The sequence below is a fragment of the Aedes albopictus genome, chromosome 3, assembly GCF_035046485.1.
Source record: "Aedes albopictus strain Foshan chromosome 3, AalbF5, whole genome shotgun sequence".
NCBI classification, from domain to species: Eukaryota; Metazoa; Arthropoda; class Insecta; order Diptera; family Culicidae; genus Aedes; species Aedes albopictus.
The window spans coordinates 171,265,607-171,287,281 of record NC_085138.1 but is presented as its reverse complement, the minus strand read 5'-3'; the positions used below and the strand labels follow the sequence as shown (position 1 = coordinate 171,287,281).

General features: G+C 40.3%; 3 protein-coding genes across 3 annotated transcripts in view; 1 reads left to right on the top strand and 2 right to left on the bottom strand.

Annotated features, from left to right (window-relative positions):
• Window positions 1-21,675, bottom strand: part of LOC109422513 (limbic system-associated membrane protein) — a 531,904-nt gene that overhangs the window by 183,936 nt on the left and 326,293 nt on the right. The window lies entirely within an intron of this gene.
• LOC115258542 (DNA-directed RNA polymerases I and III subunit RPAC1-like) lies at window positions 13,603-14,705 on the top strand. Its single transcript, XM_029858689.2, has one exon. It carries the CDS (start codon window positions 13,687-13,689, stop codon window positions 14,692-14,694), a length of 1,008 nt encoding a protein of 335 aa, XP_029714549.2. The 5' UTR covers window positions 13,603-13,686; the 3' UTR covers window positions 14,695-14,705.
• On the bottom strand, window positions 14,813-16,522 carry LOC115258464 (zinc finger protein OZF). The gene is made up of 2 exons (XM_029858580.2): window positions 16,278-16,522; window positions 14,813-16,219 (listed from the first exon to the last, which is right to left on the bottom strand). The coding sequence occupies exons 1-2, from the start codon at window positions 16,386-16,388 to the stop codon at window positions 14,837-14,839; spliced, it is 1,494 nt and encodes a 497-aa protein (XP_029714440.2). The 5' UTR covers window positions 16,389-16,522; the 3' UTR covers window positions 14,813-14,836.

The following is a 21,675-nucleotide window of genomic DNA, read 5'->3' as shown; positions in this document are numbered from 1 at the left end:
TCCTGACCCAACGATACCTGTCTTACTAACAATCACTCCTTCCTGCAGCCTTTGGTGGAGACGTGCGGTAAACGCCAACTTTCACATAACAAAGGTTGCTATTAACATTCCTTCACTCTTCCAACCTGACTGCAAGGACTTGGCTGGCGCCGTTATTGTACTGTTAAAGAGAGCCTCTGAAGCGTGCACAGTGAGAATGTTGACCACTCCCAGTCAATTATTCAGTTGATTCATTGTGCAACTATCATTGGTTCGAGTCAATCTCGGAGTAGCAACCATAGATATCGTCGGTTTCCTGCAATAGGGGCACAACTCAAAATTTGTCATTTTTGAGATTTTGATGGCAAATGATGAAAAACTATGTAAACTATCATCTCACAAAGACCCGTTCCGAAATTCGTTGAGAAACGCGAGATTTGGGCATTTTCGCCAATTTTCCGCAATAAAGGCACAACTCAAAATCAGTCAACTTTTTCAATAATCGTTGAAAAATAGTAATCCAAAATTCATGAAACCGATAGTCCTTCAGTCCCCCTCCATGATACAACAGTCGAAATTCGTTTACTTTTGTAGAATAATGAGATAAATAAGTGAACTTGTAGGAGGTGCTTCAAGGTTGCCAATTTTAAAACGCTCATTCTGAAAATTCACATTTTTAGAGTTGTGCCCCTATTGCAGGAAACCGACGATATGTGCAGTCAGTCTAAGCTAAGCTAAGCTAGAGGGTTAAATGTTTAAATCGTGAAGCGGAAGTGATAAAAACAGTAGAGACAATTTTGATTGTGAAACGTATTTAATAATATAAAACATATTAACCGTTATGTGGCCGGCAAACTTTTTGCTTTTTTCTACACTGTGTATTTTAAATGGGTGCTGGGTACCCGGGTACCCTGCCGGGGGTTAAGCGGGAAACCAGTAGCACACACTGCTCATAACCGAATAATCTGACCTGATTTCCATTCACAATTTCATCCTGAATTCGCAGTTATATGCAAGAATTATTGTGGCAGGAGGAAAACTGTAAATCACGCAGCAAAAACTTACCTGTAAAGAGAAAGACATTTAAAAAATATTAGTAAAATTGTGAGTGGTGATTCATGGGAAAAACAAAAAAATATTGAAGATTTATGCTATTGATCTTATTGAGTCTGGTTTAAAACAGTCGCAGTATGGAATAATCGATTAAATTTTGGTTCATTTATTCATCACCTTAATAGGCTTACTGCTATGAGTTTTAGAAAAATATCTTTGCACTCCGAGGCTCTAAGAGTAGCGTCGATTATATTCTGCGAGCGTTCGCTACAATAAATATACCCAAAGATTTACAGATATTGCGACCCATACTTCAAAACACATGCCAGTGGACACCCAACTAGCAATACACAGAAGCACAACAGGCACAATCGTGAAAGAATTATGCCGATAGAGTGAATAGAAACAAGAGTAGAGCCTTTAGACCTTAAAGGTTCTAATTCTAGAACAGTTAAGAAAGCCTGGGATAACCCATGGATGTACTAAAAGCATTATAGTTGTGCGCTGAAGCTCCATCAGCACTATAGACAACATTCCACGAATATTTGTTTACAATTTAAGCATGAAGCAATGTGTAGATATCGTAACCCAAACTTCAATGTGTATTGGTGACCATTTGTATTTCACGAAATGTCCAACTACCAGACTATCGAGTTGCTCGTAACATTGCGAGGTCTAATGGGCATCAACGTGTCTAAATGTCTTAAACAAAGTGAACACAAATGATGGTAGATCCAGTAGATCTTAAGAAAATGAATGCCAGAGTAGTTTGGATGACCTAGATCACCCAATTTCATTTACCACGAACTTTCTTACGGTGCTTCGAGGCTTTTTGAGTACTGCAGACTATGTTCTGTGATCATTCATCGTGTATAAAATTTGGATTAGAAAGTTGGATTTGTGACATCTTCGGAGTACTTTGAAGGCCTTAGAATAGCTCTGGGATGAAAACTTCAACAGACTATAATGGGTAGTACTAAATTCCATGTCAAGGATCAGTCAAAACTATTGATGATAGGCAAAACGATGAAATTTGAGCAAAAATATGTAGAATTTATGAGAAAATACAAAAAAGCCACGTATTTTCAATTACATACTACCAAAAGGGGGAAATACCATGCATTTCTTAGCACAAATATTTCTCTTGACTATATAACAGACTCCAGGGTAGAATGTTTCGGAACAAAGAAGGGAGCATTCATTAAGTACGTCTCGCTGAAATTGGGAATTTTCGACCCCCCCTCTCCCCTTCGTACGGTTTTTCCTATACTTAATACATTGCTTGTCACACTTTCAAAAAGCCCCCCTCCCCCCTATGGCAGTGACGTACTTAATGGATGCCTCCGAAGATATTGCATTCCTACCAAAAAAAAAAGATCGTCCCGGGTGTTAACGAGTTACGAAATATTCCAGGGGCTTCAGAGGATTTTATGAGCGCTTCATTAGGTTTAAAGGGATTTCAAAGATGCTTCAGAAGGCTTCAGCTGATTTCAGGGGTTTTCTAGGGATTTCAGAGGCGTTGCAGGGGTATTCCAGGAGGTATCGGGAGGTCTCACCGGCATTCCATGAGGTTTTATGGAGGTTTAAAAAGACAATTAAAAAGACAATTACACCGTCTTCGACCTTGCGGCCTCTACAGACTGAACAATACTAACATTTGACAACGGACAACACATATAACACCCAGTGGCCCAGTGGAGAATTTTTCGTTTGACGAAAAGTTTTCCCCGACTGGAGCGGGAATCGAACCCACACTCCGAGGCTTACGAGACACCTAAACGACTGACGCCGCTAACCGCTCGGCCACGAAGCCCACTGCTTTCAAGAGAGCTTGAGGGGGAGGGCGGTCTTAAAGAGCGTTCAATTTTAAAAGAGCTTCATGGGATTTCAGGGGGTTCTTAGGGCGTTCCACGGGTATTTCAGGGGATCTCAGGGACGTTCCGTTGTGCTTCAAGAAGTTTTATAGGCGTTTCAGGGGTGTTTCAGAGGCGTCCCATGGGGCCGGCTTCAGGATGTATCAGGGGCGCTCCAATGGATTTTAAGGGCTCTCAGGGGATTTCAAAGATCCCAAGGGCCATTCGGGGAGTTTCAGGGGTGTTCCATGGGTTTTCAGAGGCATTAAAGTTGTATTTGGGAGCGTTATCGGAATGTTCCAAGGAGATTCGTGGGGATATGAGAGCGATTTATGGGTTTTCAAGGTGTGTCTGGAGCATTCTAAGGAACTTCAGGAGATCACAAGGTGTCCCATAGACGTTTTTGAAGTGTTTCAGGGGGTTTCATGAGGTATCAGGGTCGTTCCAACAGGCCTAAGACGGTCTCAGAGGCATTCCTGTAGGTTTCAGGATCGTTCCAGGGGTGTTCCTATGGGTTCTATGGGGTTTCATTATTAATTGGCAATTGGCATTTTTCAAAACAGGACGATGTCATTTACCTTAAATATTGGAGATAGAACGCATTTTTCGTGCTTCTGAAATGTGTAGGTTATTGAATCTAGATATGTCAAAATGAGATTTTCAGCACTGGTTTTAAGTGACGTTCAGGAACGTTCCAAGGCTTTCCAGTGGAGTTACAGGAGCGTTTCGTTGAGTTTAAATGGCTTTTAGAGGCACTTCATGGTTTTGAAAGGCCGGGAATCGGCTCGAAAACTCTCCCTCTAAAAATCCCCTGAAACTTTCATACGAGTTTTAGCATTTCTGACATCTCCCTTAGGGGGGCATCCATAAAGCACTTGGTCATGTTAAGGGGGGTGGGGGTGGTTGGGCAAAGACCACGGTCTATACAAATTTATATTTATTTGTATGAGCGAAAGACCACGAGGAGGGGGGGGGTGTGGTGTTCGTAATCTCCCAAAAAATCACCACGTGGTTTAAGGACATCCCCTAGAAGCCCCATGAACACCCCATGAACACCTCTAAAACCCTTCTGAAACTCCCATTAAACTTGAAACTGAAAATCTGACGAATTTGTAAAATTCCGACAACGGAAGTGAACTGTTCAAAAGTAGAATTAGTTAACTTTAGGAAGCGTTCAACATCTCGGTTCCACACTTCCGATACAAATGTTGAATTTTCTCTTTGATAATAAGATTTGAGGGAATTCAACTGGATATTTTTCTGCTACCATGAAATTATGCACCGAAAAAAAAATCAGAACTATGTTTTCAATAATTGGCTAATCACTCTTAACGAAAAAATAGGTTTAACGGCTGCGAATTCGAAAAAAAATGATGATAAATGTTTGATGTTACCATTTTTAATTTTCGACGGAATTCCCGGATGAATACCTGAATTTATATATGAAGGTTCTTTGTTTGGTGTGAGACTTCTCTGGTCTCGGGGGCTCCCATACAAATGAATATACGGGGGACGTTCCTATGAAGCTGTATGTCAAAAAACATAGCAGGCAGACAATACGAAATTTTCACAGAGTATATTAATAAATAGTTATAATAATTCCTATTGCAATTCATGAAAAAAATACAAGGATTAGTATACATATATAATAATACCTGAATAAATTTCTGTGACGATTCCTTAATTGAGAAATTTCTGAAAGACTTTGAATTTTTTTGGGGAAAAAATCCTAGAATCTCTAGGAAAATTCTGAAGAAATTTCAGAGAAAATACATGCAGGAACACTCGAAGGATATGTTAATCAATTATCTGTATGAATTTATGCGGGAAATTCCTCGAGAGATTCCTGAGGGATGTTCCTATGTTCGGAGAAATTTCTGTGAGATTCCTTGGGAAGATGTTGAAAGCAATGCTTCAAGTAGTTTCGAAAATTTATGAAAGCCCTGGATAAAAAATGGCGTACTTTCTGCGTGAATTTCTAAGGGAACCCATAGTAGACTGTTTAATAAAATCATAAGATGTTTTAAGAATATCTGAAGCACTCCCTGGAGGCATTTTCCAAATAGTCCTTGGCATATTTCGGGAGGAATTACCAGAGAATATGCTGAATGAGTCCTTGGAAGATTTTTCTGAAATAATTTCTGGAGAAAGTCTGAAACGAATCCATGGGGCAGATTTGGAAAAAAATCTAAAGAAGACTTTTGGAGAAATTTCTGTTGAAAACTGCAGAGAAATTTCTGGAGAAATTCCTGGGAGAAATTTAACGGAATACCTGAAAAAAATTCTTCAAAAACAAAATTCTAAAGAAATTTTATAATACCTAATCTTCTGAAGATGGAGGAGAAATTTCTGAAGGAATCCGTGGTACGTTTTCCGAAAGTATCAACGATGGAATTCCTGAATCAATCCCTATAGGAATTTAAAAAGAAATCCATGGAACAATTCAAGGAACATTTTAAATGAACCTCTGGAGAAAATTCTGGCGGAAACTATTGGAGAAACTAATATGGGAGTGTCTTAAGCAAAAGAAAAGGATTCCCTGAAACAATTTGTTATGATATTTCCGGAATTATCTGGATGTATTTCTTCAAAAAATCAACGAAAAAAATAAACAGAGGACACTTTCAAATTTCTGGAGAAGCCTATGGAATATTTTTAAAAGGAATCCACGAATGAAATTGTTAAGGAATCCCTAAAAGTATTTCTGAAAGACTCCCTGAAATCTTTTCTAAATGGATAACTGCATGACATCCTGATGGAATTCTTGCAAGTTTTTCTTCAAGTGTTTTTAGAGGATTTTTTGAATGGATGCTGGAAGAATACTGGAGTGATTACAGTGATAGGCAATTAAGTTTTTTGTAGACAAATCTCTGAAGGAATTCTTGGGATTTCAGTGGGCTAACTTTGGTACTAGTGCTTCAATCTTTATGAAATTTGGAATGTGTATTGTCTAGCAGGTATACTTTCAGATTACGCAACAAAAAAGTTTGTAAGGTTACCCCCTAGTCCCCTTAAATTATAAAAAAAACTGCCCGTTTTAATGACAAAGTTTTTGCAGTACACAGCTCAAATTTTCTAGAGCACAAATCTAAAAAACAGTCAAACGTATCTGGCTGAAAATGTAACTTGATGCTTACTTCCGCACAGTAAACATTGAGTTTCAATTTCAGCCAGATCCATTTGATGGTTCTATAGATTTGTGCTCGAGAAAGTTTGAGCTGTGTCCTCCAAATACCTTGCTCTTATTGAATGCTCATTTTAAATCTATTCACTCCACTACTCCAGTTCATGACATAAAAAGAGGTTCCTGCGCCGTAGTAGTTTCTTGAAATTATAGTTGAACAAAAGAAAGTCTCCCCAGTCTCCCCTCGCAAATGACCTTCCATCGGTATACTAAAAGGGCGAAGCCGAATTGGTTTTTAATTCGCAATCGTTACAAACATTCGTTACATATCTTTTCAGATTCCATTTAAATTGTTACATACTATTGTAAGCTTCTGTAAGCTATTTAGAATCTACTCCCAGTCATTCCGGCGCTCACCAATCCAATTAAAACTTCCTCCATCTCCTGCGAGCAGCGACCACGTACCAATTTTCCCTTCATGAAGTGGAAAATATTCATCGCGTCAAGTTTGAAGGTTAGCATTTATCGAAACGAAGATAAATGGCATCATGGCGGCACGGACTGTCGGAGAAAACAATCTCCACCTCCCTACAGTACACCATCCACCTATCCTATCTGGCGTCCCGACCATCCCACCATACTCCTCTCCGGTTCAGCCATCCGGCCAAACTAAGTTAATTTGTTTTACGACTCGCATTAATATGGTTTATTTTCAATTAAGGCGAAATGAGCCGGCAGCTCTTCAACATGCTAATGAACAGGATCCTGGAGCGAAAATTCCAACGGGCATCTTCTGTTGGTTTGCTCAGGCTTTGAGCCGCACGCTTAGTCCGATCATTTCACGGCGGATCATTTTCAATTACTGCGAAGAAAATTCCACTGAAGATTCCCTTCGCAAGGTTGCAGATGAGTGTATTGGCACCTTCCTAAGCTGGTCTGAGGTGTGGAGTGGAAGCGGTGATGGCGTACCTGTTGAGCGGTAAACTTTTCGTGACAGTTTAAAAAATCAGCGATATACTTCATAGATAGAACTTTAAGGAAAAAAAAAACCAACCTATACCTTGCAAAGTTTATCGTTGGTGTTTTTTTAGAAGATAGATAAGCTGCAGCACGTGCTCCTTCAGTGGCGAAGAATATGGAAGTTGGTGTGACAAGTGGCAGCAGTTCATTGATTATAAGTGAGTTTGAAAGATTGTCAGCACGAATTTTTGTGGTGAATGTAATTTAATTTGGGATACTCTCTCAGTTCATTGTATCAGTGGTAATATGGTGATATTTGACAATGTCTGATAATACTGAGATGTCATTTTTGATTATTTGCAAAACAGTTTTATAGAAATGCCATGCTTTCCTAAGAGTTGTTTCACCGTCGTATCATACTACGTGTATTTCGATTTTCGATTACCACTTGTAGAGGATAACTGACACTGAGGAAGACTACAAGTGGTAGTCAAAGTACCCGTATCTGTCAAAGGATAAGCATTAGAGGGCGGAATTGAGAGGTACAAATCAGATTACAGTCAATCCAAGATCCTAAGAGTATTTGCACAAGTGTGTTGCATAACACATAAAATGGACAACGATACACTATAACCAGGGAGTCGAGAAAATTTTCTCGACCGGAACGGATATCGAACCCGCCGGATTAACGATCTATAGCATTAACCACTAGGCTAACTGGAGACTCCAGTGGTTAAGGTGAAGGTATGATGAGCCACACCTCGAATTTTCAAAAACACAAATCTGAAGAACCGAATATTGGTTTGCGCTGAAAAGTTGATCGATTGGCTCCACTGGTGATGACCAATCGATCAACTTTTCAACGGAAACCGATAGTTGGTTCTTCAGATTTGTACTCTTGATAATTCGAGGTGTGGCTTCGTCATATGTTCTGTTAACCTTAAGCGGTCTAATATGTGGTTTAATTTAGGTTTGAATGCCGCATTGCACCTGACCAAGGGCGTAGCCAGCTTTTCGGTCAGGGGGCAGAGGGCGAGCACGCTTAGTAAATTAATTTCTACTAGCTTTTATACCTAAACGTAACACGATGAATAGTTATTGAATATAATAACATAATATTCTAAAACTGTAATTTAACCACCCCTCCAGCAGTTCTTCTTCTTCTCTTTTTGGTTCAACGTTCGCATTGGAACTTGGCCTGCCTCGCTCCATCCTAGTGTTCTTAGAGCACTTGCATAGTTATTGATTGATGGGCTTTCTTTGCCTGCCATTGCCTTAATTTATATAATGTGGGGCAAGTATAATGATACATTATGCCCAGGGAGTCGAGAAAATTTTCCCGACCGGAACGGAAATTGAACCCACCGTCTCCAGATTGGCGATCCATAACCTTAATCACTAGGCTAACTGGAGACCAGTTACGCTGTAGTATTTTGTATAACACGTTGAACATAGCTTGCCTGTTCCACACAAATCAGCGTTGATCTGGTAGTGGTGGATAATTTCTGGAAGTTAGAGATGTTTTGAAAAATTATTGCTAAGCCCCTTTGGGACTACCCCAGGTTTTTTTTTCATGATTTTGTTTAACATTTTCTCCAGTAGAACATAATGGAAACCCGTCCAAAGGTTTTATGAAAATGCCATCATAATGTCTTCCATGAATTGTTGTTCTTTTCCGAGTAAATCCTTGCCGAAATTTCCATAAAGTCAGTTTTATATACTCAACTGATATACTGCACATACTCATTTCAGAGAATAATCCTAAAGAAATGCCAATTAGCGTATCCCTGGAAGAGATCTTGAAGGTATTTTCAAACCTCGAGTTACCCCTGAGCGGAATCCCAGGAGAAATTCTCAGATAGTTTCCTGGTATTTCCGAAGAACTATCAAATAATGGAATCCATAAAAATCCTTAAAATTCACATTGGATTATTCGCTAAAATACATTTAAAAATAAATGTCTGGAGGAATTAAAGAAGGAATTCCTAGAGGAGTTCCTGTTGCATTCCCTTGAGAATTTTCTGACGAAATCTCTGGGAGAATTCCGAAAGAGTTTTCCCTAGGTGAATTTCTGGATGATTCACTGGAGAAATTATTGCAAAAATTTCTGGTGGAGTCCCTGAGTAAACTCTTGAAGAAACTGCTGGAGGGATTCTTGAAGGAGCCCCTGCGGCATTTTTGGGAAATTTCTTCGAGATTTCCAAGAAATATTTTTGGAGAAATCCCATAAGCATGAGCATAGATGACCGCACAATTCGTAGTTGCTACGCCGTGATTAACCAGAGCAATCGAAATTGCACAAAGAACCAATGAATAGGGCTTGGGATTAGCTAACCATTCTCAATGTACACTGTTCGAGAGCTCCCAATTTTAGTAATGTCAATAACGGCGCTGGCCACGTCCTTACGGTCATGGAGGAGGGAAGGGAATGTTATGTGTTACCGCTGGTATAGAGACCGAAAATCTCAGTGTCTCCATCTCCACGATTGTCTTGCGAAGGAATTTTTGTTAGTAGGGTAGGGTACATTATCAGTTTGGGAATCGCCTATGCAGAGTGAGGAAAAACCGACCCAAAAAGGAACCTAATTATTGCGGATGATTGCGATCTTTAAAGTCCATCTTTTCCGAATGGAAAATAGTCAAGGAATCGATTGGTGATAGTTTTATTGACCGTAAGTAAGTGTAAGTGTCCGTTTCTCCACATTTTCCCATAAAAATTAAAAAATAGTTGCAACTGATTGCGGCTAACCAACCAAATTTTCATGATGTAGAATTAACAGGTGCGTTCTATGGAGCACTTCTCCATGTTTGCCATTGACTTGAAATGCTCATTTTGCCTCATTTTTCCCTGAAAATAATGTTTTGCTGGATTAAAAATTAGTTTCAACTGATTGCGGATAACCAACCATTTTTTATTAGATGTAGAATTTAAAACTGAAATATTTTTAGGAAACAATTAGGGCAACATAGGCACTTCCGTTATATAACACAGATCGAGGTATGCCTCTTTCGGAAAGGGTTGTTTAAAGAAAATTGTGAAAGAATTCCTGGTTGACCTCTTGAAGAGTTCCCTGGATTTTGAATGCATCCCACTAAAATTGTCCTAAAGAGGTCCAATACAAATCGCTGGAGGAGTTTCCGTAGAGGAATTCTTGGAAGAATTCCCAGAGGAATGCCTGAAGCAATCCTTGGAGGAATCCTTCGAAGCATGCCTGAAGGAATGCTGGGAGAAATCCCTGGAAAAAAAAATCTGGACAAATTCTGGTAGGAATCTTTGGAGGAAACTGAAAAGAAATCCCTGGAGGATTTGAGGAAAGAATTCCTAGAGATATTCTTGGAGAAATCCCTGGAGAAACTTCTGAAGTAATACCAGAAGAAATTCTTGGATAAATAGCTGGACGAATCCCTGAAAAAAATCCTGGAGGAATCCCTGGATCAATTGTTGGAAAAATCCTTAGAGGAATTCTGGTAGGAATTGGAAGAATTCCTTCAGGAATCATTAGATGAACTCTAAGCTGATTCCCTGCTGAAATTGCTGAAGGAATGTACTTATGAATCTTGCCAGGATTTCTGAAGGAAAGCAGGGAGGAACTCGTGGAGGAATGACTGGAAGAATTCCTAAAGCAATTTCTGGAGAAATCTGTGGAGAAATTCCTGGAGGAATTCGTAGAAGAATTCTTGAATGAATCCCTGGATGGATACCTTTAGGAATGCATGGAGGAATTCCTGAAAAAATCCTTGGAGGAATCCTAGGAAGAATTCCAGGAGAAAGCACTGAAGGAGCCTCTAAAAGAATTCCTGGAGGAATTCCTAGAGGTATTCTGAAAAAAATAATGGAGAAATCTATGAAAGAATCCTTGGAGGAGTTTCTGGGCAAATTGCTGGCGATATTTCTTGAGGAATTTCTTAAGGGGATTCCTGGAGGAATTCCTAGAGAAATCCTTGGAGGAATGCAAGGAAAATGAAACCTAGAGAAATTTCTGGATGAATTCGTGGATGAATTTCTGCATGTTTCCCTGGAGGAATTCTTGGTGAAATTTCTGGCGAAATATTTGAAAGAATTTCTGGAGAAATCCCTGGAAGATTTTCTGGAGGAATATCTGGAGAAATCTCTGGAGAAATCTCTGGAGCAATTCCCGGAGCAATTCCTAAAAGAATCTGTGGATAAATTCTTGGAGGAATCCCAGAATGAATTGCTAGAAGAATTCCTAGACACTCACTTTTATGTTTTGTGCTAACGAAAGAACTAACTGACGCGACGCAAGACCTTGGAAAAGTTTCTCGAAACCCTGGAAAAAGCTTTGAAGAAATCCCTTGAGGACTATCTATTGGAATCTTTGGAGGAAACCCTGGAGCAATCCTCGAAAAAAAAAACCCTGGAGACATTGGCGTAGCTAGGGGGGGTTCCAGGGGTGCCTGGCAGCCCCTAGAACAAATTTGGCACCCCCTAGAATTTTTCCTTGACAGGCACCTTAAATTTAAAACTTCACACAATAATTCCAATATTTATTAATGGCACATTTGAACAACACTTAAGCACACCTGAAATTACTTATATACCTGTTGTAGGTGTTTTGGATATTGATGAGAACAATGAACAGACTTCTCCATGGATTCCTCCAGACATACTTCTATGCTTCTATCTTTTTAAACAGTGAGCCTAAGCCTTTATGGATTCCTCACGATATTTCATCAATAAACTTCCCTTAGGATTCTGCTTCTTGATGGGGTTGAACATACAAGAAATTTCCAGCAATTTCTCCGGTGATTCTTCCAGGAATTCCTTTAGAGATTTTATTCAGAGATTCTTCCAGAAATTTATCATGGAATTCCTCCAGGAGGTTATATTGGCTTTCCTTCGGAAATTGTGGCTAGGACTCCTCAGGCAACTCCTGCTAAGATTCTTCCAGTAATTTCTCTTAGAACTCTTACAAAAATGCTCACTCTGATACCTGGAACTCTACTAGGGAAGTTCTTCTGGAAATTCTTCCGAAAAATCTCCCTGGGATTTATCTAAAAATCCCTTCGGTGATTCTTCCCGAGATTTCTTTAAAAATTTATCCTCTAGAAATTCCACAAAGGATTTCTCCAAGAACTTCTATTGATTCCTCCATGAATTTCAGCTAAAATTCTTCAAGCAATTCCCTTTGGAACTCCTTCAGAAATACTTCTAGGGATTTCTCCTGGCGTTCCTCTTGTAATTCCTCCAGGAATTCCTCCTGCGATTCCATTAGGGATTCCTCCAGTACACTTCTACCGATTATTTCAAGGAGAGCTGTAGGTATTCCTCCAGGCATTTGTAAGCGCAACTTAGGATACCTCCCGAAATTCTAGGGGCTGCAGAATTACGGCAGTGCTGCTTCTAATGTTTCAGGCATGCCTCCTAGGTCTCCTCCAGAATTTCTTACTGAGATACCTGCATGAATCCCTCTAGGAATTTCTCCAGGCATTCTTGCTGAGATTCTTCTAGGAATTTTTTCTATGATACTTCCAGAAATGCCTTTGATTTTTTCAGGGATTTTTCTAAAGACTCAACCAAGAATTTCAAGAAGAGTTTTTTTTATCGTGGATTACTCTAGAAATAAATCATGGTATTACTCCTGGAACTCCTCTTAGTCTTCTCCAAAAAATTCCACTGAAGGAATCCCAATAGAAATCTCTGTAGGAATTTCTTAACGATTTTCGAGAATAGTTGGAATTTCCAGAGAAATCATAGGAGGTATTACTATACAAATCTCTTGTGGAATCCTATAGGAATGAACGACAAAAACTAATTGATTAGAAGGCACCGAATGTTGCCAATTGACAAATTGAGAGATGAATTTGTGATAAAATCGTGTTCTGGTGGGATTCGAACCCATGACTCCGTATTCACTAAACCGCAGTATGGCCATTTATTTGAGGGTTCCTTCGGCATGACTGTTTTTTTTTTCTTGAAAAATTTTGTTGTAGACTTTAATCAGCCATTTCTTCGGATTTTTTCTTCTATAATTTCAATGGCTATTCCTCTGAAATTATTTCGGCAATTTCTTTTTCAGTTTGTTTGCAATTTTCTCAGGAAATTTTATCATGATTAAACTTTGCTAATCTCTATGATTTAATTGTATTCAAATATATTGCTTCCGTAAATTGCTGAACTGGAAATTCAGAGATTCTCAACTAGACTTGCTCAAAGAAAATCCTATAAAATTCACGAAAACTTTCCTGACAAATTCCCAAAGCAATTGCGGAAAAAAAATCCATCAAAATTACCTTAAAACTTTCAAAGTAGTTGCCATAAGCATTTATTTAAGAATTAATTCTTAAAAAATTTCCACAAACATTCACAATAAAAATCGAATAAATTCTCAAAGAATTTTCCGGAATCATTCCTGTGATGAAGAAGAAACTTTAGAAAAATTCTAAAAGTAATCGCCGTAGAATCACCGTGACATAATTTTTAAAGAACTGCCAAAGATTTTTTTCTAATAAATTCCCGAAGAAAATCTCTTAGAAATTTGGCAAATGGATTTCCAAAGGAATTATCGAAGAAGTTCCCAAAGTAATAATCGAAGTTTCCTAAATTTCCAATAGAATTGCTAATGAAATTTCCAAATAAATTTATCAATGCAAGTAACATCGGAATTGAAAATTTCCAAAATTTCTAGCTGTATTCGGCACGCGCGAAGTAAAGCACGTGAATTTTTTGTGTTTATTTGTGGAAAATTGTTTAAAAAAATGCCCGAAGCGATGGAAAATCTATCGCAAAAGCCTAGAATCTACTTGGATGAGTACAAGCTGAAGCAGGATGCCAACGATTACGGTTTGTCGGACGAATTGTGGGATTTTGAGCGATTTAAGAAGCAGCTGCAAATCGTTATCGTTCGGTACGAGGAAAACGAGCTGGAGTTTGACATGATCGGCGTGAACCCGGCAATCGCCAACGCCTTCCGGAGGTTGATGCTCAGCGAAGTGCCTAGCATGGCAATCGAAAAGGTGCATATTTACAACAATACTTCGATAATCCAGGACGAAGTTCTGGCTCACCGACGGGGTCTGATTCCGCTGAAGGCCGATCCGAGGCTTTTCGAGTACAAAACGAATGAAAACGATCCGCCCAATGCATTGGATACGTTGGAGTTTGAGCTAAAAGTCAAGTGCACTAAGAAGAACAAGGATTCCACCGAGATCACAAACAATGACAACATGTACAAGAATCACAGCATCTACTCCGGACAGATCAAGTGGATTCCGGTGGGAAATCAGGCCTCCATCTACAAGGAAGCCGACGTCGGACCGATCGATGACGATATCCTGATCAGTAAGATGAGGCCAGGACACGAATTCGATATCAAGTTGTTTGCCATGAAGGGAATCGGTAAAGATCATGCCAAGTTCTCTCCGGTGGCAACTGCTTCATACCGGCTGCTACCGGAAATCCGTCTGAATCGACCGGTCGTGGGGAGGGATGCTCTCCTGCTGCAGAAGTGCTTCTCTCCGGGCGTCATCGAAATCGACAAGGATGACCAGGCTTACGTGAAGGACGCGCGGTATGACAGCTGCAGTCGGAACGTGTACCGCTACCCGCAGATTGCTGATGCGGTAACGCTGAGCCGGGTGAGGAACCACTTCATCTACAACGTGGAGTCTTTGGGGGCGCTCAAACCGGATATCATTTTCGTGGAGGCAGCCAAAGTGTTGAAGAAGAAATGCAAGATGTTCCTCGACGAGATTAAAGGTAACTAACTTTGACTAAATTTTGTACATTTCTTTCTTGCTGATGACCACTCCTATTACAGAGGTGTCTCCTCTTTACATTTCTTCAACCTTTAAAAATGAATCGACAAATAAGTACCTGAAAATGTTATAAGCTTTTAATTTCTACTGTTTATTCTAATGTTGTCAATGTTTCTGGAAGTTTTACCACAGATTCAATAATAAACTCATCGATTGGACTCGCGCGTTCATGTTGACTCATATGGCCTATTAGAGTTTTCCTTTGCCGAAAGGTCTTTTCACAAATGTGACACTTCCATGGGCCTTCAGCGGCGTGGGTGAGTCGATGCTGCTTCAGAACTTTACTGTGGGCAAACTTGCGCGGACAAATTTCGCATACGTACGGCCGATCGCTTGTGTGGGCCGCCCGAAAGTGGACGGAGAGATGACTCTGGGTTTTGAAAGCTTTGTTGCAACTGGAGCATTTGAAAGGCCTTTGGTTCGTGTGGCTTCGTTGGTGAATCTTCAGCTCGGCTCCCGTGGCGAATGGTTTGTCGCATTCTGAACAGATGAAGTTCTTGATTGCTTCGTGAACTCGAACTACGTGATTCCGTAGCATAGTGAGATTTTTGAACTGCTTCTGACATTTGTCACATTCGAAAGGAGTTTCATTTACATGGGTCAGAAGATGGCTTTTCAGACCATGAGCTCTGACGAATGATTTGCCACATGTGTCACAGATGTGCAACTTTTCATCGCGATGCGTCTTTCGATGCAGCGTCAAAGATGTCGCAAACTTGTAACATTTTCCGCATTCCTTACAAACATGCTTCTTGACATCTCCGTGCTTGTTCATGTGGCGCCAAAGAGCCCTAGCACTATTGAATTCATCGCTGCATACCTTACAAACTTCCGGCTTCAGCCCTTGATGCTCCCGCTGATGTGCTTCGAAGCGCTCGGCACTACGGAACCGCATGCTACATTTATCACAGCTGATATCCATCCTTTTCCCAACAACCTGTTGCTCGCTATTCTCCACGCTGACAACTTCTTCTTGTACAATTTCCTCCTCAATGTCTTCCCCCGTGTCATGTACTGTTTGTTCCTCTTCCGATAAGTAGAACTCTTCTACAACAGTTGCCTTAACGTCATACTCTTCGTCATCTGGATCGCCATCAGTTACTTCAATTTCGATTTCCTGATTCATATCTTGTTCATCATTCTCTTGAATTTCTTCAACACCCGTTTCGATTTGCTCTGGTGCAACAATATCGTACTCTTCCTCGAGATCCTTTTCCTCGTCTACTATCGTTTCTGGAGATTCTTCGCCGTTGTTATCCAGACCTCTATCAGCAATTGGTTGCACTTCATCATCTTCAGGTTCCACAACCTCCTTATCATCAACAACCGATGGCTCGGTCTTTTTCAGATGTTCAAACTTAAACTGCAGCAGAGCATCCGTTTCCAAGCATTGTTGTTTGAACTTACTCCAGGATGTGCATTTCCCGTAGCACGTTCCGCAGATATTCCTTGGCAGACCGGGTCCGGTTGATAACTACAATCATAGACGAGAATCAAGAACATAAATCTTTAAAAGTTGTCATCTATTTTACCTTTAGTCCGACGCAATCTTCGAACATTTTTGCCGTTGGAGCGTTCTCCAGCGGACGCAATGTCTCCTCGTCGTTCGAAAGACACCCGCGGCAACGGTTCGATAGATCCATTGTTAATATATTTTTCGATTTTTGGGGATTGTTTGAGGATTAACCATTCTAAACTTCCGTCATTTCTTATTAATGATTATGTCAATGATGATTAAAATGAAATTTTCAACTTTTGACAAAAAAACAATGCCTTGGGGTGTCAATTTTCGAATAATCGATCATATTGGTACACACTAAAATCAAGATTTTAACTTTTGTTTGCAACTAGCGGCAAGACACTTTCACTTACCCCGGGCAATCGGATTATTATTATTATTATTATTATTATTATTATTATTATTATTATTATTATTATAACTATTATTATTATTCTTATTATTATTATTATTATTATTATATTGTTAATAATAATTATAACAATCATAACAATTGTTATTATTATTACATTATTATTGTTATCATTATTATTATTATTACAGTCGGAACCCGCTCGTTGAGCCACAACCTCCACCCAACCAACGAATTCGATTCGCTAGTTGGGTGAAGTGACAGCAGCACAAGGGGCGTGCGTATTGTTTTTTTAATCATGTTTAGATTGGAAGTAAAAAGTAAAATTTTTCAATTTGTTTTACATTTAGAGCAAAACTGGTACGTTTTGCAAGATACATATATGGCCAATGCGAGAAATAATTATTTCCACCCATTTTTAGTCGCTGAAGTGAAAATATAGATGTTTATGAAACCACCCGGACCAAAATGCAAGCACAAAACGCTTTCAACAATCGACCAAATAAAGATTGCCAATGTTTCGCATTTGTTTCGAAGTAATTGTACATATTGTTTTAGTTTTAAGAAATATGAAATAGAAATTCTTCTCGATTATCAGTAAAGTTTAAGAAACCAAAAACTCATTAGCTCGCCCCTCGGAATTACAAATTGGTTGTCATTTTCAGTTTGACATTGAATTATGACATCCAGGTACTTTTTAGTTGGCTGATAGCTCAACTAACGGAGCCCCAACTAAAAAGCCACCCAACTATAAAGCCCCCAACCAGTGGGTCATGACTGTATTATTATTATCATTATCATATTACTATTATTGATATTACTATTGCTGTTACTATTATTACTATTGTTATTATTATTCCTATAAGAATTATTATTGGCATTATTATTACTATTAGTGTTATTGTTATTATCACATATTATTATTATAACTGTTATCATCTTTATAAGATTTTGGTTCTAAGAAACTCAAATAAGATAAGTACAAATTGAGCAGTATGGATCACAGAAAAAATGTTGACCTAACGGGGATGAACAAACGAATTGAAGTAGAAGAAATAGCGGGAGACGGAGGATGTTTGTTCGGGGCACTATTGCACCAATTATTTGGTTTCAATACGTTCGGTGATGCTTACCAAGATGCAATCAAAGATTGCAGAAGGTTGGTGGTCATGCACATGAGGAGAAAACTAGGTCAGTACGCAGTATACCTGTATCCTGAAGGAATACTAATGGGAGAGCAATGCTCTAAACAAATTGAGCAGGCTCTCAACGAAATCGAGCGAGGACAACGTTGGGGAGGAGAGGAATCTATTCTTGCTATGACCGAATTGTTCAGCATACAAATCGTTGTGGTACACAACCTCGCTATTTATCGATACGGAAATAGCGAGGCGAGCCGTTCGGAACAATGCTGGCTGTACTATCATGACTTTGGAGACTTCTCTGGACGAAGTTCAACAGCAAACCATTACGACAGCATTGTCAAATGCACGGACGAGGACGGAACCATGGAGTATGAATGGTCCACGGCCAGAAATCTTTGGAGGACTGAAGTGAAACATCTGGTGGCTAGAGATGGGAGAAAATACAATGCGATGTTTTTCGAAGAATGCCCGGATTCGCCGCTCCTACCAATTTGCCATCAATTGCGGGACAGAATGTCTTCACCATTGGGGTTAAACGAAAAACTGCTCAAATGTGAAGTGGATCAGTTCTGTGCTAGAAATAGCGAATGGTTGCAGGACGCCGCGCGCCCCCCAGGGCTGGAAGGAATGAGCGTGTCAACATGGGAACTTGTGTTGGCTGGAGCCAACGTTTTGGGCAAAAGGATCACAGTCACAAATAAAGAATGCGAGAGACTGGTAGAAGTGGTTCCAGATATGCAACAGAGAGCCAACCTGACACAGAACTTAATCCTGTATTTTGATGCAGAGAGGCAGCGGATAGGAAGCATTACCTGTACAAGGAAACGGCAGAGAGGATGGTCTGGGGCAGGAAGTAATGAGGACAATCAACGCTCGATAAGGAACTCGTCGACAAACACACCACCGATTACGGAAACAGAGACAGAAGAGTCTGAGGAACACATCAATGTCGCCTCATGGAATGTTAGAGGATGCTGCAGAGCTGAAAAGAGAGACAAGATTGATGCGATCCTTGTGGAGAAAAACATTCACGTTGCACTGCTTCAAGAGGTGAACACGGATTGTGAGTCGGTCATTACAGATAACTACAAGTGGCACATACATAAAAATCCTGGGAATAAGCAGCGAGGACTGGCAGCTTTAGTACGTAAAGCATCAGGAATTATTATAAACAATGTCGAACGGGTAAGCGACAACATCATGAAGCTCACAGTCGTTTTCGGGAGGAGTAATGTGAGGAAGCATTTCTCTATCATTAACGTCCACGCTCCAAATAAAGGTATTGCAAGATTCCTAGGAGATTTAGGAACAACTTTTCTAAACAATAATAACAAAAACAGAGTTATTATGTGTGGAGACTTTAACGCCCAGCTCGGAAAGGACACGGTCGAGATAGAGAAAAAGTTGATTGGACCTTTCGTGGGACATGAAGTTGCGAATGAAAATGGCATACAGCTCAAATTTTTCATGAGGACTCACAACCTGGTAGCAAGGAACACGATGGCGCACCCTTCGCTGCTTACCACATGGTTCACCAAGAACAACTCTTCACAAATTGACCACGTTTTAACCACATGTGGTTCAAAAGTTTTTGTGAAAAAACTGAGAGGACATCGAGTCAATGGAGTACTAAGTGACCACAAACTCTTGACTTTCAAAACACTGGTTCGAGATCAAATCGCGGAAGACATCAAAAACAAAGAGAGAAGACGAAATAAACAAACATTGGAAGAGTCATTTGGATGGGATGTAAAACTCTTACAGGAAGAAGACTTCAAGAAGAAGTACCAGGAGAAGCTATCGGAGACAACGGTCGATGTCGAGGACCCATCCATCACTACGTCGGAAGCATGGGAGTCACTGGCTGCGAAGCTGCGTTCCGGTGCAAAGGTGGCGATAAATAAGCTGGCAAAAATCCCCAGCTCACCCAATCGTAGACGTGCTCTGGCTAATCTAAAAAAAGCGATATTCTGGAAGAAACGAAACCCTCTCAGCACTCGCCGATCAAAGGAATTTATTGAAGCACAAGATAACTATAGAAAAGTCCATCATGACAGAGAAGAGAAGGAGGAGTTTGAATTCTTCAAAAATCTTCAACAATATAAACCTGGGGAAAGAATTAGACGAACGTATAAGTACCTGAAGCAGAATAAAAAGAGGCGAACCTACAGGAAACCCATGGATATATCTTTGGCTCAATTTCAAGAGGATGAAGGCGAGGATCTATTGCCAGTGCTGATTGAGGAGCCGCTGAGTGATACAGACGACGCACAAGACCCGGATACGTTCTTCATAGAAACCATAATAAAAGGCTGCAAGAACGGAAAAGTTGCCGGTGAGGACGGTATTCAAATTGAGCTGCTCAAATACGCCGATGGCTCGACAATCGAGGAGTTCAAAAAGCTGCTCAAAAGAGTGTGGAGAGAAAACGATATCCCAGACGGATGGCGTAAAACTCTGTGTGTTCCAATTCCTAAAAAGAAAAACGCAAAGGTAGCTAATGATTTTCGGAAAATTACATTGGCTAGCGCGGCGTATAAAGTCTACGCGAGCTGGCTGCTCGGGCACCTAATTCAGCAGACGACACCTATAGGGAACCACCAAGCCGGTTTTCTGAATGAGAGGTCAACGGTCGACCATATATTTACGGCACGGCGGATCATGGAGGAGAAATGGAACGCTGGAGATAATCTGGTTGTTATGTCTCTGGACATAGAAAAAGCGTTCGACAGTATCAGCTTAAAAGCACTCGCGTCGGTGTTAGAGTCAAAAGGAGCCTCGAGAAAATTAGCTAACAGAGTAATCAACTGCTTGATAGAGGAGAAACAACAAATTTTCTGGAAAGGACAGAAAACAGCTCCGAAAATGAGAAGGAAAGGCGTGAAACAAGGATGCCCTTTGTCTCCGTATATTTTCGACCTGATGATGGAGGAGGTTTTGCTTGAAGTGGAGAGCGAACTAGGAGGGTTCCTGAAACTTAACCAGGAAGGCAGAATTAAGTTCCCGATCATTCTGGTATATGCAGATGATATATTAATAATTGCAAGAACAGTAGAGGAGTTGGAGAAGATACTTCCTGTTCTAAAGAAGCACCTGGACAAAGTCAACTTGAACTTGAACGATGCAAAGTGTCAGGTGCTTGTGCGCTCCCCGGGAGGGGAATCGCCAGCTGAGGTGAAGATTGATGGGATCGTTTATAAAACCGTCAAAACGATCTACCACCTTGGAGTTCCGATTACAGAAAGGCTTCATAGGCCTCTGACAACCCGGAAGAGATCGAAAGACGCCGTATGTGCATCGAAAGCAATATTGGAGTTTGTCAAGGAACGTAAACCCTCATTGAAATTAGGGAAAGTAATATACGAGACGATTGTATCACCAACCATAGCTTATGGAACTCAAGCAATGGTTCTAACTAAAAGATCCAGAAACTCTTTGCGGCGATACGAGAAACAGATATTCGGTCAAATCAAAGGACTCTGCGATACGGACGGACAATCATCAAGCCCAAGCTCCCCAAGATCAATTACAAAATGGATCAGAATCTTGCAGCTGCGGTATTGGGGCCACATCATCAGAAGGCCGGAGAACCACCTTCTAAAACTAGCAGCGGAATACAGATTACCGTATCGTAAACGCGGAAGGCCTTCTTTCACATGGTGGGACACCATAGCACAGAGTCTTTGGAGATTCGATAATATATCGGTGGATGAATGGTATGAGTTAGCTGGAGATAAAGAAAAATTTAACAAAAAAATAGAAGACCTATATAACGTTCCTGAGTCTGCATCAGAGGATGAGGAAAACAACTCTTGAAAAAGGTAATTGCAGTCATTACCACACGTACACGAAATGGAACATGAACGCATACATAAATACGCACAAGCAAACACCTTCACAGACACGCTCTCACA